This window comes from Myzus persicae, unplaced genomic scaffold, assembly GCF_001856785.1.
Source record: "Myzus persicae strain clone G006 unplaced genomic scaffold, MPER_G0061.0, whole genome shotgun sequence".
Taxonomy (NCBI): domain Eukaryota; kingdom Metazoa; phylum Arthropoda; class Insecta; order Hemiptera; family Aphididae; genus Myzus; species Myzus persicae.
Genome location: NW_019102521.1, coordinates 296,515 through 314,261, shown reverse-complemented (window position 1 = coordinate 314,261; position 17,747 = coordinate 296,515). Strand labels below are relative to the sequence as shown.

At 29.6% G+C, this 17,747-nt stretch overlaps 4 protein-coding genes across 5 annotated transcripts; 1 reads left to right on the top strand and 3 right to left on the bottom strand.

Annotated features, from left to right (window-relative positions):
- Positions 1-316: 316 nt before the first annotated feature.
- Positions 317-6,623, bottom strand: LOC111032418 (dynein assembly factor 4, axonemal-like). 2 transcript variants are annotated; one of them, XM_022312738.1, is made up of 8 exons: positions 6,522-6,623; positions 6,290-6,446; positions 4,835-5,066; positions 3,591-3,749; positions 2,772-2,965; positions 2,558-2,658; positions 2,032-2,185; positions 317-1,401 (listed from the first exon to the last, which is right to left on the bottom strand). In XM_022312738.1, exons 1-8 carry the CDS (start codon positions 6,584-6,586, stop codon positions 1,132-1,134), a joined length of 1,332 nt encoding a protein of 443 aa, XP_022168430.1. In that variant the 5' UTR covers positions 6,587-6,623; the 3' UTR covers positions 317-1,131. The 2 variants fall into 2 exon arrangements, with proteins under 2 accessions (XP_022168430.1, XP_022168431.1); XM_022312739.1 differs by having other exon boundaries at positions 1,166-1,401; positions 2,028-2,185.
- Positions 6,624-6,686: 63 nt separating this feature from the next.
- Positions 6,687-11,262, bottom strand: LOC111032420 (D-aspartate oxidase). Its single transcript, XM_022312740.1, has 7 exons — positions 11,219-11,262; positions 10,438-10,659; positions 8,515-8,632; positions 8,187-8,347; positions 7,864-8,020; positions 7,303-7,584; positions 6,687-7,153 (listed from the first exon to the last, which is right to left on the bottom strand). Exons 2-7 carry the CDS (start codon positions 10,641-10,643, stop codon positions 7,058-7,060), a joined length of 1,020 nt encoding a protein of 339 aa, XP_022168432.1. The 5' UTR covers positions 10,644-10,659; positions 11,219-11,262; the 3' UTR covers positions 6,687-7,057.
- A 1,126-nt stretch (positions 11,263-12,388) lies between these two features.
- On the top strand, positions 12,389-14,587 carry LOC111032431 (cleavage stimulation factor subunit 2). The gene is made up of 9 exons (XM_022312758.1): positions 12,389-12,575; positions 12,652-12,730; positions 12,798-12,967; positions 13,036-13,184; positions 13,266-13,373; positions 13,519-13,675; positions 13,752-13,887; positions 13,949-14,141; positions 14,218-14,587. The coding sequence occupies exons 1-9, from the start codon at positions 12,530-12,532 to the stop codon at positions 14,335-14,337; spliced, it is 1,158 nt and encodes a 385-aa protein (XP_022168450.1). The 5' UTR covers positions 12,389-12,529; the 3' UTR covers positions 14,338-14,587.
- Positions 14,588-15,455: 868 nt separating this feature from the next.
- Positions 15,456-17,209, bottom strand: LOC111032429 (protein Peter pan). The gene is made up of 6 exons (XM_022312757.1): positions 17,040-17,209; positions 16,628-16,792; positions 16,210-16,533; positions 15,960-16,144; positions 15,732-15,876; positions 15,456-15,641 (listed from the first exon to the last, which is right to left on the bottom strand). The coding sequence occupies exons 1-6, from the start codon at positions 17,073-17,075 to the stop codon at positions 15,543-15,545; spliced, it is 954 nt and encodes a 317-aa protein (XP_022168449.1). The 5' UTR covers positions 17,076-17,209; the 3' UTR covers positions 15,456-15,542.
- Between the last annotated feature and the right edge of the window lie 538 nt (positions 17,210-17,747).

Sequence of the window (17,747 nt, the reverse complement as noted above, 5' to 3'; positions counted from 1 at the left end):
ATAATAAAATATAAATAACACTTATACATTAATATTGACCATATAATGTATATATTTGAAAAATGTTGTTTCCTATAACATGATTTTAATTCAAATAATTGAGTACGAAAATAATAAGTAGGTAATCACTCGTCAAACAACTTCATCTTATCTGAGGAAATTGTACAGTGAAGTTATATATTAATAAATACAATTTTTTCATATTATTTTGTATAAAATAAAATTAGTTGCTTTCAAAACACTTGTTTATTCAATATGATATGTGTAAGATTAAAACAATTCAATATTTCACGAAAGCAAAAATATCATTTGCCAACAATCTCAAATAAAAAAAAACTTGGCGCACAGCTATACAGTTTATATTCTATAGATGCTCGGGATTGAATCCAAGCTAGTAAGTTTTCTACTTGAACATTTTATTCAATCTTGAATCTAAATTTAAATAGAATTCATAGGATAATAAAACTACAAAATATTCATCAACAATTTATCTATTTCCTATAGCAAAGTTTGTAATAAAGATATAGCTTTATAAGAATGATTATAAAATTAACTATATACATATACGATGTAATGGAGAACTCCGAACGGCGACGAGAAAACTTAAGGAAAATGACAAGTGACAACGACCATATTCTTGAGGGCTAAGAATATAGCCGGATTCATACCTCGTTTATCGTGTCGTGTGCCATTTATCGTATTCTGATTTCTGATTGAATGCTGCAACCATGGTGTCGTTCACTAACCATGATATACCGAGGAAATTTAACGGACGGAAAATATTTCGGCAACCCTTTCGTTAGTCCTACAGTATATAATATAACAGATATTTGTACCACAGTCACGCTTCAGTTGAATGTTACTACAAATTACAATGTTCACCGGGTTTCGAAAATTTTGTGCCGAAATCACAGTATCAGCTGAGATTGTATGCCTTGAACACTCTCCTGTCATTAATCAATCCAATTATTTAATTATAGATACTTATATCAAATCGGTCTTGTAATATACTTGAAATATTTATTATTCTTTAGTTATCTTATACATTTATTATTGAGCTATTGACCGAAAATGAAGTGAAATAATAACAGTAATAATATTCATAATAACAATAAAAATAAAAATAAATTATCATTTACACCAAACGGTCGGCGCGTTACTTAGGTCCAATTCTCGACTCTTGTTCAGCTGCTGCTCGTGCGCCGGAGCCAAGTCCATGGCCCTCTGCAACTCCGGTCCGTAGACGTTGGCCCGGTCTGGCGCCAATTTCAAAGCCAACCTGAGCTCATCAACGGCCAAGTGTGCGGTATTTAGCTCCACCAACGCTCTGCCTCGATTGTAATACGCCTCGGCTCGCCAATCCACGTTTCCATCGACCGCCGGCACCATCAAGTCCAACGCCTGCGCATGTGTGTAAATTGTATTTCTGTACTACAAGGTTATTATAAGGATAATTTTATCCTTTAATAATGCATTCATTCAAATTCTGGTTTTGGACATTTTTAAGTAGGCACCTATACTTAAAGACCATATGACGTGTTTTCAAATACCTGCTTTGAGGCCATTTTTTACCATTTAATATTTAATAATAGTGTCCCGAGAGATCGTGTTTGTGGTGACACAAACTTATTTTTCTCAAATTCTTTTCTCTTGTACATTTTTAAGTACATAATTTTGTTTTAAAGTATAGTACTATTTCTATTATAATCTGCAACCACTGACAACCATAATTTATAAGTAAAACAAAAATTTTAAATATCCATGGTGAATCTCAAAATCCTAATTTGGGCACCTCTTTAAAATCCGTATTTTAGAAAATTATTTCTTAATGCATCTTTGCATGATGGTATGAAGGTACTATGAAAATTTCAAGTCCCTAGCAATCATAATTTAAGCTCTACGTTGATCAGTAAGCCAGTCAGTTAAGACAAGTTCGATCGTATTATATTATGTTATTATAGATAATATTATAAACATTATATTACGTGATCTAAATATCTTATTTAAAATTAAATGTATATATTTACATACGGTTGTTGCATCTTCGACAGCTTTGTGATAGTTTTTTATTTGAATATGCGCTTTAGATCTGTTCAAATACAATATAGCCATTTTTGGACTCAACTTTATACCATGCGAATAAGCGCTTACAGCTCCAATGTAATTTAGTTCTGTCATAAATGTGCTGTTAAAAAAATGTATGAACAAACTATTAGAAATCTCAAATCAATTAATATTGATACATATATTATAAAATATTAATGAACTTAGACAATTTAATATTTTAGTGGTACCGAATATTATAATGACTAGTTTTACTAGTAACTAATAAGTGATAATACTATTTAGTTAAATATAATAATGACTTATCGGTACCACTCATTCACATTTTGTCAACAAGAGGAAAAAAGTATGTATTAAGAATCGCTAAATAAAAAGTTACTTTTTTTTTTTAATTAAAAAACTAAAAGAATATTTTTAATGAGTCATTCTCTGTCTAAACAACTTTCTGAGCAATTTTAAACGCCACAAATAATAAGTTTAATAAGTTACTGACTTTCCTTTTTGCAAACACCATTCCGGGTCATGTTCTTCTGGTCTCAAGTCTTCTTCCACAAACCCTGCAGCTCTTCTAGCGGCTGTCTGCTTTTGTAACCACTACGACAATGTACATATAACCAATTGTATAATTTCACATTGGTCGTACATTATAATCGTTATAATACAACAACATAATTACTATATGTGATACGTCTAACATAAAGTTTTACCTCTTGCTCATCAGCTTTTGTCGATTCTCTGCTCGGAGTGGTAAAGTGTCTCGGTGTGAAATTAATCTCAATTGCTTTAAAAGTTCTAGGATTTGGCAACTGTTCTATATCTTCAGTGGGTATGTTTTCTATCTCGTAGATCTTAATCGGTTGATCCGTTGAAAAAATGTTTTTATTATTTTTCTCATTTATTCCTACAAAACATACACACACAACATGTATGTTATTATGTTAAAAGTACGTTAAATATAAATATTAAGCAATCTTAACTAGTGTGTTCTATCCCTGTATAGAATCGTATTCAGATTTATTTCCTCCTTTTTTTCATTGTAAATATTTTGAAACGACCAATACATTACTTAAAATATATTTAGTTTATAGTTATATTTCAAATTAAATACACCCATTTTTAACATATAAAAAGTACCCATATATCCGGTGGCCCAGCCAAATGAGGTCGTAGCCTCCACCCAAAAATAAATTACGGTCTCATTACAGTATAGTTCATCTCATATTCTCGTCATAATTTGCATGCACATTTAATTATACAACATATTATATAGTATACCGAGTCCAGCTAAAATGTTATAGTAATGCAGTCGATGGCAAACGATTTAAAAGTCGACTCCCCCCCCCCCCTTTTAAACTATAGTGATCGTAGTCGGCCACTATACAGTTGTCTGTATTTTAATGGCTCCTCAGAGAAAAAATATACCAGTAGATCTTCACCAAAGAAAGTTTGCCCACCTCCACAATATACAACCTACTATATAATTACCATAAAATTTTTATTAATTATCATAAACATCATTTTCATACTTCTATCGCATGAAATTTCTGTTTTTGACTTCCACGTGCTCAACTCTTTCAAAACTTTTTTTTTCTCTTCGTCACGAATACTTTGAATAATTTGGTGTTCTTTGTTTTCGAAATCAATTTGTTCCTTGACAGCTAATCGGTCTCGTTCTGTTTTTACAACTAATACATCAAAAAGAAAAAACCTTAAAGACATCAAATAGCTTTTTGTTTTACAATAAACACAGATTATGATTATAAGGGCAATATGAATTATAAAGTATAAATGAAATAAGTAATTATTTTTAATGTCAAGAAACGGTTCAGTAATTTAATGAATATTGAATAAAAGAATAGATTTAATAATAATAATAATAATAATAGCCAATAGATGTATATATATTATTAACATTTTAACTAATGCTTATTGTACTTACTGAATTATTATTCCCTACATATAGATATATCGTATAGGTAATAAACTAATAACTAACAAGTAATAAATTTTCAAAGATAATTTATAACTAATTATTATTAAAATAAATAATGAGCATTTTTGATTTATCCCATTATTTTTTGTTATAATCGAATTTTGTGATTTTCTAAATTTTTATTAAAGATAGATTCTCGAACACTCCGAACATCAAGAAATTTAAACACTCCAAAGTTCATTGGAAATTATAAATTAATATTCTAAATCGAATACATCAAACTCGAAAATTTTTAACAGTTTGAGAAAAATCAAGTTCGATATCAATACTGTTATTCTTAAATATAATTTACTCGTGTATTTCATAAAATATAAATAGCTGTACCCTATAATACTATTTTGATCTCACGTAATTCCCGTATTCCTCATATCAATTAAGACAGGGTTTTGCTTATTAATTCGCAAGTTCAAAATGTTTGAAAAGTTTGAAAATATAACAAGTATGTAAAATATGGATTTGATTTCGAGTTTGATAACAAATAGTTCAAGAAAAAAATGAAGTTTGAATTCACGTTTGAGTTCGTGAAAATAGAAGTTTTAATTTTAATTCATCATTATTTTTTATGATAGGTACCTAAACAGAACCTAACAATATATTCGGCGTCGGCCACAGGTCAATTGACTTACCTATGTCATCATAATATATCTGCTATGTACAATATTGAATAGCAAAAATACTAAAATAAACTTTTATAATATTCAAACTTTCAAAGTAAAGTTGTAAACGTAACGTCTACCAAATATATATTATAATTAATTTTACAAGACATATACATACCAGCTTTTTGCTGAGATTTATTCTGGCGTTCTTCGATAATGTTGTTCAAAATTTCACATTTCAACTTTTTTAACTCGTCTTTCGATTTTTTTAGTGTCAAACATTCCCAATGCACACAGTTTTTTTTTTGTAACTCAAATAAAACACATCCATCATCAAACGTACACTTACTACATTCGTCATTTATTTCATCCCAAAGAATCGCTTCAAAAATATGCGGTAAACAGCTAATCTACATGCATAACAATATAAATAATCATGAGATAATATACTGCATGGGTTCATCTTACCTAAGTACTTACCTATTACTTTAATTGTAAACAATTTTGATCTTATAAAGTATTAACATTTTCAATTTGTTTTTATTTTTTACATTATTTGAAATTATTACGAAACATTTTCAACATTTTTTATCATTACCTATGACTTCCTAAGATTTTGAATGACAGCATACGTTTTCGCCTTCATATATCATAGAATGATTGTTTTTCTTTTATTCAAATGTATAAAAATTGAATTTTAAAAGAGTATTTAATCTTAATTATTTATAAGAAAAGTCCAGTTGTATAATTTTAATATTTTTTTCTAGAATTTATATTTATAATAATCGAATTTCGAACGAGTAGTGAACTAGTTAGAGATGTATTTATCTTATTTAAAGTATTTAATGTTTGTATGTGGTGAAGTGGAGTTACACACAAGTACTCAGGTACCCTGCCAGATGTTGGTCAGCTCTAAACTTCAAATATGTACCCATATTATAACCAGCGTCTGGATTTTATGGTTGAAATACAATGCTAACAAGCTCTAAAATACCTACAAATATTTCTTAAAAATAAGAAAAATATTCAAAAATCAACAATGAACATCAAAATATACTTTAGTATGCACATTTTTAAATTTTAACAAAGGACAAGTGAGGAAAAATTGTTCTCCGAGAGTGCTAAATTCTCGGTTTTTAAACGTATTTCAATAAAACGCAATAAATCATAATTCCATATGTAATTTATTTTTAAGACATCATCTGTAAAGTTATTAACTACTATATGACTATTTATGTGTGGGAGGGTAAGGTTAGTTTGGAATAAGTGTATGTGTGGTAAGGATGTATATAATAAATGTTTGCTATTAATACAAACGTCCTGTATACTCTGTAAATAAAAAAATACAGAATGTATTATAGAAATAACCAACAGATATAATTAATTGAATATGTGATAACTTTAATTCTTATCAATTTTTTAAGACATGTTATTAGGATCATTTTATTGTTTTGAATGTAATATTGATTTAAACAAGTTGTTGCATAGTTAATTATATTTTCCACCTATTTCTGTTACATACTGTATAATTTATATATTATATAAACTAACTACACTAAGATGCTAACACGATGTGTCAATTGCCATCAATTTTATCTAGTGCCTACCATATAAATACTGTAGTTGCACTTACTTTTAAATATTTATTAGATGTAAGAATATCAGCATTTTTCTGAGAAATGTGAGGAATTTTAATTTGTAAAAACAATTTACACTCAGTTTGCCACCAAGAAAAGTCTTTCACGATGATAGGCATTATTTTGAATTGAATTTGGGCGTATTGATTTTCCCTAAACACATACGATGTCTACTTACATAATCTTTTAAAAAAAAATAATTGCAATCGTCAAGCAATTGTTTGTTACCATGGTGTCGATACAGATGACAGTGATGCCCGTAACAAATAAAATAAATGATATGAAACACTCATTAGTACACTGTAAGTCTCGTTATTACTTTTAGTAATGTTGTTTGGAGACGATGTAACATGTAAAAAAATTAATTATCACTTTCAATAAAAACAGTAAAGATTAGATTGAAAATTTGGTCATTAATTTCGATGGATATTTGTTGCATATTTTTTTTTCTAACGTCCAAGAGTCCTTATTAAATAATAAATAGTATTTACTATTAGTTACGAATATCAAGTATTGAATATTTAATAATTAACGACTATAAAATAAACATAAATGAAGAATATTAGATTTTTTAAATAATCAATGAATTATGTTTTGATTAATTACGCAAAGAATACAACCGTAATTAAATCGGACCTTTAAACTAATCCAAACAATTACATTCCGATTATTGACCATTAAAATAATATTAGGTAAGTAACTACTATATAATACTAGTAATCTACTATAACCAAATACATAGGTAATAGCATTATGTTGTTAAATCATTTGTTAACTGAAGTCAATAAGTCAACTGCATATTTCACTGTTCCGGGAGCTAATGTTACTCCATATCCACCGTGCCCATAATTGTGTACAATCTAAACAAATGTAGACGAACTATATAAGTGATTCGGTATGATTATATATACATCCTAACTTAACTCTAATATATTAAGATGGTTCGTCTCAAGTTAAAAATGATCGATTTCATAAGATAACACTATATATTTTTAATTTGAGAGCTTACCACGGTATCATGTTTTATATGCTCAGTTTCTACACGAATTTTGTTCCGGTAAGGTCTAAGGCCAACCCAAACTTTGTAGTCCGTTTTTAACGCTTCTTTTAATGATGGCAATAAACTGATACAATTTTCCAGTATTTCTTCTGTGTTGCGTTCATTCACCTGCTCGTTATGGCTGCCAAAATGTCTACACCCACCTAGTACAACAGTCCCGTCGCTTATTGACGGAATTATATATGTGTCGGAATCAAGATAGTAAAATTTGTCAACCCAAGGAGCTTTGACCTACAACATAATGATAAAAAGTTTAAATGTTGAAATACTTTTTATTCGATTTTATGATAGAGTATCATACTACATTTAAAGTAAAATATTTTATCGAATAAAGTGTAGAATAAAGATAAAAAAGATTAATGGAAAAATATTATTTTTATAACTATAGATAAAGTTACAATTATAAATCTGCTATTCAGAAAAATATTTAAATGTAATTCGAGAATGTTATAATAAGCTATTATGAATATAAACTTTAAATATTGTAAAATTGTAATAAAAATATTTTACCCGAATAACTTGTCCACGAATAGGCAACACATTCACATCATTACATAATTTTCCGGCTCTGAACCCAGTGCAGTTAAAAATAATATCATATTCTCCACATAGTTCTTCGAGAGATTCGATTTTTCGGTTAATAATAGTTCCACCATTATCACTTATTCTATAAAAAAAATATAGCAATTTCATATTTGAATAATCATTAGTAATAAACAAATAAAAATTGTAATTTTTGAAACTCAATTTTATATTAAACTTTATGAATAACATGCTTTAAGTTTTTAGATAGTAAATAATTATAATATTCATATATTTTAGTAAATACATACTTTTTTAAAGCCCACGGTAAGAATAGTTTACATTCAATGACTATCGACGTGAAGAAGCTACCATAGTTTATTTTAAGTTGATTCTCAGCAGACGAATACGCTTTTAATTCCTCATCTGTAGCTTCTCTGAAGTCAGGTGAACAATTGTTCATGTAATGGTTCTAACATTAATACATACATAATAGGTAAATACATATTGAATATATAAGTATATATGAACTTTCAAACTCTGTCTTTATACTATAAGTATAGACGAATTAATAGGTCTTAAATAATTTTGATTGGAATATGATAATGCATCATTATTCAGTAGGTACTAGGTACTTACTTTTGTAATATTCGGATTCTTAGTCGAAAATATGTAACCAGAAACTTCATTTATGCCACAGGGTTCCCCACTTTTTAATAGATTTTTATAGAAACTATAAGAATCGTTTACCCATTGCCTATAAAAACAATGCAAATTAGTCGAATACATTATAAGAACTATTTCAATCACATTTATAAAATAATTAAAAAACAATTTAAACTTAAATAAATATTAAAATAAAAAAAACACTGCTGTCTTTACACCTAAAAACTAAACTATTAGGTTATTACCAATTTATAGGTATATAATATTATAACTTATGAGTGACCTCTTGTATAAAAATATAAAGTCTTCAATAAATATTAAATGTAACTGCAAAAATCCCAATAAAATAAATATAAATTATTAAGGATATAGATAATTTCTAGTGAAATTAAAATTAGTTATTTTATAATCTCAAATTATACTATAATATATTATATTATTTTATATTCAAATTACGCAGTCTTTTACATAGGAGGTACGTATATTATGTCACAACAATAAGTAAATGTGATGTATGAGAAAAAACAGTTTCACGGAATAAAAAATCATCCCAATGGAAGAACTTTGACATAAGTAGAAATTAAAACTAAAAATAAAAATAATAGTAAATAGTTAACACTGACTTATCATCCAACACTTATAAGATGATTTCATAGCGCTATTTGTTTTCTCTATCTGACTTCTGCTCAACATGGTAAATTATCGTTCAGCAGAAGGCAGAACCAACCTTGTATTTTAAGCTATAGTATTAAAGTGAAATCAAACCTTAACATTATATGTACTTATACGTTAGCTGTTCTTCAATATGTATGCAATAGTTATGAGTGTATAAGATATAACGATATAACAATTTAAAAATACTTAAAACATATCACAGACAAATTTAAATATCATATTGTATCAAATTTATCTGTGCACTTTTCATGCAATATCACATAATATAATAATGTACATTTAAAAATTACAACGTATATACAATTTAAATACTTACATGTGTGATAAGTACATAAGATAAAAATCAATACATATTAATAAAATAAGATCGTATGTAATTGCAACAGTCAATTTTTCAAAGCTGTGAGATGAATAAAATTTGTTGTGATTTGTCTCATTATTAATAGAATTTACGTAAACATTTTTTCTACTCTAGAACAGGACGTGCCATATAATTTACTGTGAGGAAATCAAGATTTTTCCAAATAAATCCCCGCGCTATTTTTAAAGAAAGTCCTTGGATTTCTTAATCGTCATCGCAACTCACAAGTGTTAATTTTTAGATTCCGAGCAGAGCGGTGGTTGATTAATGTATTGATTGTACAATGCGTGTTTTGTGTGTGTGTGTGTGTGTGTGTGTGTGTGTGTGTGTGTGTGTGTGTGTGTGTGTGTGTGTGTGTGTGTGTGTCAATAATTAATAATTATAAATGGTTTTATACATTTTAATGAATCGTAAAAATGTATAGTTTATTAAAATTTAAATAGCTCTTGTTCAGACCATTTTGGTTTTATAGCCATGGTTAATAGGTCAAAATGACTTTAAAAAATGTAATCTATCTGAATTTGGTATCGAAAATACCGGTTATCATTTAAAATAATGCAAGTTGTATTGAGCATGCCCGTGCCGAGAGAGATATTCGATTTTCTTGAGCCGAAACAAAATTAATTTGTAAGCCAGCATTTAAGAGTAAAATTTCAGGATAAAAAGTAGACTATACGAGTCCAAGTCCAAGAGCCCAATGAATACGTATGTGTGTAAACATATTTGCATAAATTGGTCAACAACTGTGGATTTGCATAAGGAACATCGGATAGCGGGTTTTTTTTATTTCATATAATAGATAGGTAATATAATTATACCATGATAAGGTATGGAGCCACGGGGGTCGGGGGTATACTCACTGAGAGATTTCTAGACTGGGGCCGAAAACGTAAGTGTCCGGCCGCAACAATCCGGCGGCGCCGTCACTGAGAGTGTCTCCGTTGAACTTGTCCGCTATCAGGGTCACCTCGTAATTCGGATATCTTCTCTGAACTTCCAGCGCCGAATTCACACCGACAATGCCCGCACCGACAATGACCACTCTTTTACTCGGCGATGTTGCCATTTAGAGGTTTTCTTTTCTATACAATATAAAAAAAACAAAACGACAGTGCGCACAATAAACAAACGTAAATCCAACAGAAGCGCAAAGTTACAACACCGCATAAAGCGTGCGCGTGTACTGCAGTACTACAAGATGCAATTATAATCCATTGAACCGATATAACAGTTCGATTTATACGATCAACAATAATTATTATAATATAATGTGATGCGTGTATTTCGACCGGGTCATAATCGATAAATGTAATCATAATCGGCAACAAGTATAATAGATATTATGGCTTGACTAATAAAACATGTACTTATATACCGAACAACCTAAACGCTATTGTATAGCGTAAGTATATTATTCAATAAATAAATAATTATAATCAATAACAATAAATTATAAAAATACATTAAACCAGGTGATCCGTTAAAAGTATCAAAGTATTTAAAGTTTTAAAGTGATGATAAACGGAGTGGAGTGGGACATGGATTAGTCCCGTAAAATGTAAGTCAACTACTCCAAGCATCTAAACTTTAAATAGGTGAATAATAATATTGAATTATAATTAACTATAGGTTGGTACTTGCCCAAAATGTGATTTTTATAGATCGAAATACTCCGAATAATATTCTGGTTTGGAATAGGAAATTAAAAATGTAGTAATGTTTTTCTTCAAAAGAGTAAAAACTTAAAAATTAAAACTATTAAAAATATTCAAAAATGTAATTTTGTAATGACTTAAAAACCGAAGGTATTCCATATTCCACCAGTCGTCGACCACTGAACTAATTACGTCATATCGTCATGAGTTTAAGTGTTTAATTACCTATTTTAATTCGTTGGGCTCACAAGTGCTAAATTTAAATAATGTTAACTTCGTGAAATGTTATTATGATCCATGGCTAGTAAAATATACCTACAAAATTAAAAATTAAATCATGTTGGGCCATGAATCAAGGTGGATCCGCCTTGCCATGAATCATGAAAATCATAAATCATCATTCATCAATATTATTTACTCAATGCATGAACATAATAATATGATAGTATGATACCTACGACCATAGACCTATAAACTATGCCTACGACCTATCTATATACTGACCATGATGTGTAATATTTTTTAAAAATGTGTTCATTGTTGTTCAAAACATAGTTAGTAGTTATTTTATGGAATATGGTTCAAACATCACTAATGGAAATCAGTGTACAAAATTCTTAGTAATGTTTTGGTAGGTAATTTAAAATATTAGAAACCATCGAATTCTGGAATCGAGTGTACAGGTGTACCAGATTTACCCCTCGATAGTCGATACCACGAATTGAGATCTTAGTTCGTCGAAACACAGAATAGGTACAAATGTACAATCATTAATCAGTAAATCACCTAATCTGTGGTCGATGACCATATTCATGATTTTGAATCATGTCACGTCCGTCCGTCACAAATCACAATATCACGTTGTTAATCAGTCTTTCCCAAGCTTGTAAAATGTAAATCCCTCGGACCGCAGAGATTTTGACTTTTCATCAAGTGGTCAGTGTTTACGAAAAGATAAATTTCGATTTATTGGGCTACTGAAATTCAAAAAAATTCCTTAATTTTAAAATTTAAATCTACTAAACTTGTTTACATATTAGTGCATGAGGAATGTGTATTCAAATTTCTATAAAATTCATAATAGTCACACTGTAAATGCGTTGAAGTAAACAAATTCTTATCTAAAAAAAGCCGAAGAACTGATAAAAATATGTTTTCCTTAGTTGTATAATGCAAAATATTGCACTTCAACTTCGAATTTTGAATTTTTAAATTTTACTGGTATTGCTATAAAATAGTAATTTAACTTCCAAAATATCCATCAGTAGATCATTCGATTGTACTATCCTTTTTGAAAATGACTGACCAAAACATTTTAGATAAATCTATGAGGAGCGTTTTCGGTATGTGTTTTTGGTATTCATGTAATTCTCTGTGCAACATGTTTTACTTGAGCACTTTGTTTTTTTCTCCTTTCAGTGGGAAACATTCCGTATGAGGCCACTGAAGAAAAGTTGAAAGATATATTCAGTGAAGTAGGACCAGTCATATCATTCAAGTACAATGCATTAAAAAATCTTTTTATAGTTCATTATTATTATTGACTTTTTACCTAACCATTGTAGGCTGGTATATGACAGAGAAACAGGTAAACCTAAAGGTTATGGATTCTGCGAGTACAAAGATCAAGAAACTGCACTTAGTGCTATGCGAAATCTTAACGGATATGAAATTGGTGGACGTACTCTACGTGTTGACAACGCTTGTACAGAAAAGTCTAGACTTGAAATGCAATGTAATCACTTAATAAATTACCAAATTTTAAGTATCAAAATGTATATCAAAATTAATTATGTATTGCAGCTTTAATGATGGGAATGCCTACTTCGGAAAATCATTATGGCGAAGCTGTAAGTGCAGAAAAAGCGCCAGAAGCCATAAGCACTGCTGTTGCATCTTTACCCCCAGAACAAATGTATGAGCTCATGAAACAAATGAAAGCATGCATTCAGGTTACTAACAAATTACTTTACCTAATTCAAAATAAAAAAATGCTTAACAATAAAACTCATCTCATTAAACATATTGTATAGAATAATCCAACGGAAGCTAGAAACATGTTGCTTCAGAATCCTCAACTTGGATACGCATTGTTACAAGCACAAATAATAATGAAAATAGTGGATCCTCAAGTTGCTGCTGTAATTATTAAAAAATTAAAGATTTTTATCAATATTGCTGCATGAAAATATATTAGTCTTTTAAGTGGTTCTTTCCCGGAGTTTTGCCTATTTAATTAAAATGTATTATTTAAGTTTATTGCACTAAAATTGTATTATTTGACAGAGTATGTTACAATCTTCAAACCAAGTTCCAGCCACTCCAATACCCAACACTTCTGCTACTACAGCAGCGACCATCAATCCTCATAATATGCCCAATAATGATACCAATGTGTGGGCACAACCTAAGTCTTCAATTACCTCAATGGCCCAGCCTCATGGTATGCAATTTGATAAGTTCTACTTACAACAAATATTAAATAAATTATTTTGTGATTTTCTTTTTGGTTGATTAAGTTGAAGACATGGACTTGAGACAAGTAAATCGTGGCCGTGTAATGGACCAAGATTTAAGACAACCGCCAATTCAAATGCCAATCACTCAACCATTGCCATCAGTACCAGTCGAATCTTCTATTCCACCATCATTACCGTAATTCATATTAAAATTATAATAATAAGACCTTTAAGTATTTGACATGCAATGTTTGTAGGGTGTCAAGAGACCCTCGTGCTCCAGTATCAATGGATCCAGAAATTCGAACTTACACAAGGGATCCTAGGGCAAACAGTAATAATGCTGCAGCGACAGCAACACAAATGCCTTCTCAGGCTGTTCAGCAACCTGCTCGACCACAGGTTGTGCAACAACTGCCCAAACCTGGATCTTCTACAGATACTGAAAAGGTAATTTTAATTCCTAATTGCTTTAACAAAACATGGTACACAAAACAAAATATTTAAATCAATTTATGTATTTTAGGCTGCTTTAATCATGCAAGTGTTACAATTAACTGAGGAACAAATATCAAAACTGCCTGCAGAACAGCGACAAAGCATACTAGTTTTGAAAGAGCAAATAGCCAAATCCGCCCAGAGATAATTTAAGTTAAATAGTGTGTTAAAAATTTAAAAAAATACATTTAATTTATTTTTTTAAAACTATTAATACTTTAATATTGAACCACAGTGTTATATGACCTTGGATTGTGTTATAATATTTGTCTCCATTTTTTTATTTAAAATGATACATGTTATGATGTTTATATTCACAACTTCATCAACAATAATTTCTTATTACGAGATTGATAATTATATTTTTATTTAACCAAGATGATAATTATTAATTATCGTTTTACACTATCCAAGTACTATTTATGTTTTATTATTACTATAAGGAATTATTTGTATTGTTATTATTATGACTATTTGTAATTAAATTTGAGGACTAGTACTGAATATTATTGTATACTAGCTGTTAATTTCATTTTAAAAATCTGGTCCTAACAATACTGTATAAGTCAAAATAATATATTTCCTGTGATTCAATTACGAGCAAAGATATACATATATATATATAAATTTTTAAGAGGACGCCACACCCACAAGTGTTGTCTCTGTCTTACAGGCGTACAATGTAGCAACAACTATTTTCCACGGGATAGAACCACTCAGGCAGTAGTCCATCCTAAGCATCCAAATTTTCATACTATAAAGAGGAGAACATCTACTGTGAAACATCTTTTTAATTTTTTCAATATCACAAATAAAAGAAGTTTTTATTGTTTAAAAATTCATTGTTTCAAACTTGGTTAACTTTTTTTGTATTTTTGATATTATCGAAAAAAATAAAAACAATGTTCCACAGTAAATGTTTAGTGTGAAAATTTGGTTGCTTAGCTTGGACTGTAGTCCGAGTAGTTCTATCCCTCGCAGTTTTGGATAGACTATGCACTTACCTCCTCCGCTCCTCGTATGTAACCTATGAGTATTGAGTATGATTTAAAATGCCCATGTTTAAAAAAGATAAATCTGGAATCTTTGCCTACTGTATGTTTTGCTTAATATGGAAATAATATTTATTTGTGAAAAGTTACATTTAAATCAAGAAATTCAAAGTATTTGAGACGCATTTACGTCAGCGGCATGTGTTTAAGAGCTGCGTGACCATAAATAATAGTTATTTATATCGTGATATTTACTAAATAGACATCAAAGCAATGATTAAAAACTGATAATTGTATTATAAACAAAAAAACATATAAATAATTTCATTTTTATATAGTTATGTAGTTATGAGTTGTCAAGTTAGTCCTCTTTTGCTTCCTCTTTTTTTTCATCTGGTTTTTTAATGAATTCATGGAACATCACATCACCAGTCATGAGTCCTTCTTCGACTTTGATCAACTAAACACCAGTTATGACATAATATTATTAATTGTAAATAACTATGGTTAAAAGAAAAAACAAAACCCTATCGTTATTCTATGATTTTACCTGCAATGTGAGTCTTGGACCAAGTTCACTCAATCGTATGGAAGACTGAGTACCTACTATGTTACCTCGACTGACCAATTTTTGAGGAACAACAACATTAGAACTTGTAGTCTCTTCGAATTCACTATCAGACAATAGTTCTGGTCTACAAAATTAAGTAACATTTAAGGATATTCATCAATAGAGTGCATAAACATATCAATATAAGATCATGTATTGAATATTTACTTTAATAAAAATTCATCAATATCATCAAAGTTGGATAGGTCCGGTACTTTGCTCTGAACAATTTTTTTTACGCCTTTGGATAGGCCAACTGGAACGGTTTTAATAGCATAATGTCTAAATTCAATCAATTTTGTTTCAGCGTTGTAGTTCATTAAGACACATCTTTTAATATCGTTCAAATTTACCTGGTTTTTATTAGAAAAAATGAAATTAATATTTAACATATCAATATGATCAATATTGTTCTTACTTTGGTGACGTTGATGGTAGGGAACATGTTTTGAAACATAGTAGCCATTAGGTTGATATGTAGTCCTTCGCCAGTAAAATTGTTCATAACAATCAATGGGGCATGACTAAATAATTTTGGATTCACCATTTGTTTGCGTAAAGACGACACAACGTCTTTGCTTAGAGCATAGTTTACAAGTTTGAATGTCATTGTTGGACCTTGGGGTAATCTGGCCACACGAAAATTAACTCCGGTATCTGAGCTTGTGAATACGCATAAATGTGACACATGCATAGGACCAGCTAAGGCCACAAAATCCTTAATTGTGTTTTTCTTGTAAACCTGTTTAAGAAAAGAAAGTTGAACAATCAATCATATTCTCGAGTAATAAGCACTAGTACTGAAGCTCAAATTAATAACTAGATTAATTAATTACTTGCAATGAAGCAGCAGTGAATGGTTCCATAACTTTTCGAAAATCTTTGACCAACTGCAATAGACTTTTACCGATTTGTCCTCTGTGGATAACAAATGAATGTGGAGCTCTTTTCAATTCTTCTGGTTCTTCATACACGGTTTTCTTCAATTTCTTCAACCGTTTCTGTTTTCATCAAACAAACCAATCATTAATCAAGTGTGTAAGACTTTAAATTATAAGTTCCAACTTCATAATGACTTTTTAAAAACAAAGCAGATATTTAATTTTCCCTAAATTAAAAAAAAATGAAACAAGTCCGAAACTGTATTAATAACAGTAAGTTAATAGTTAATTCGATATAGCATTGAATTGTGTTTTGTTCAAATGCCAATAGCCAAACGTAAATCAGCGGAAATTATGAATTACTTACGTTTTTCTTTACAGTGGACTTGCGTTTGGAACCCATATTTATATAAATTTATAAATTATTATTAAATTTTGATATTTAAAAAGACAATGAAGCGTGTAATTCTAGAGTCTTGTGCTGTAAACTGTAAGTTGTCAGTTGTGTTCTCAGATTTTATCACAATGCAGTCGAACACACGTGTTTTTGTCTGATAACGTTTATCTGGATCACAATGCATATTATCACAGATTAAAATCTCATCTATATTAGGGGATAACACAAATTTAAAATTTGAACCATAAAAGACAAACGCCTTGAGGGCCTGAATTTATTATTAAATTTAGCCTGGTTCACACAATACCTTAGGGTGGAATATATTATTATTGCATTTAGATTACGTAGATAACTTGGTAACTTGCTACCAACATGTTATTACCTACGTATTTTAAATATAATATGAAATACGACACGAGTACACGACACGAAGTAGTCGTACAAAATATATAATGTGTTGTTTCCGTTTTACAAAATATGTACAAAACAGCCAAAACTGTTTTGCATAGAAAAAAACAGAGGTCAGTCACAACTCAGAAACTACGTTTTCAACACAAAAAAAAAGGGAACTTTGGCTGTGAAATATCGTTTTTAGATTTTGGATATCGGGACTACAAAAAAAAACGGTATTCAAATTTGAAAATTACAAATTGATTGAATTTTGAAACAATTAGGACT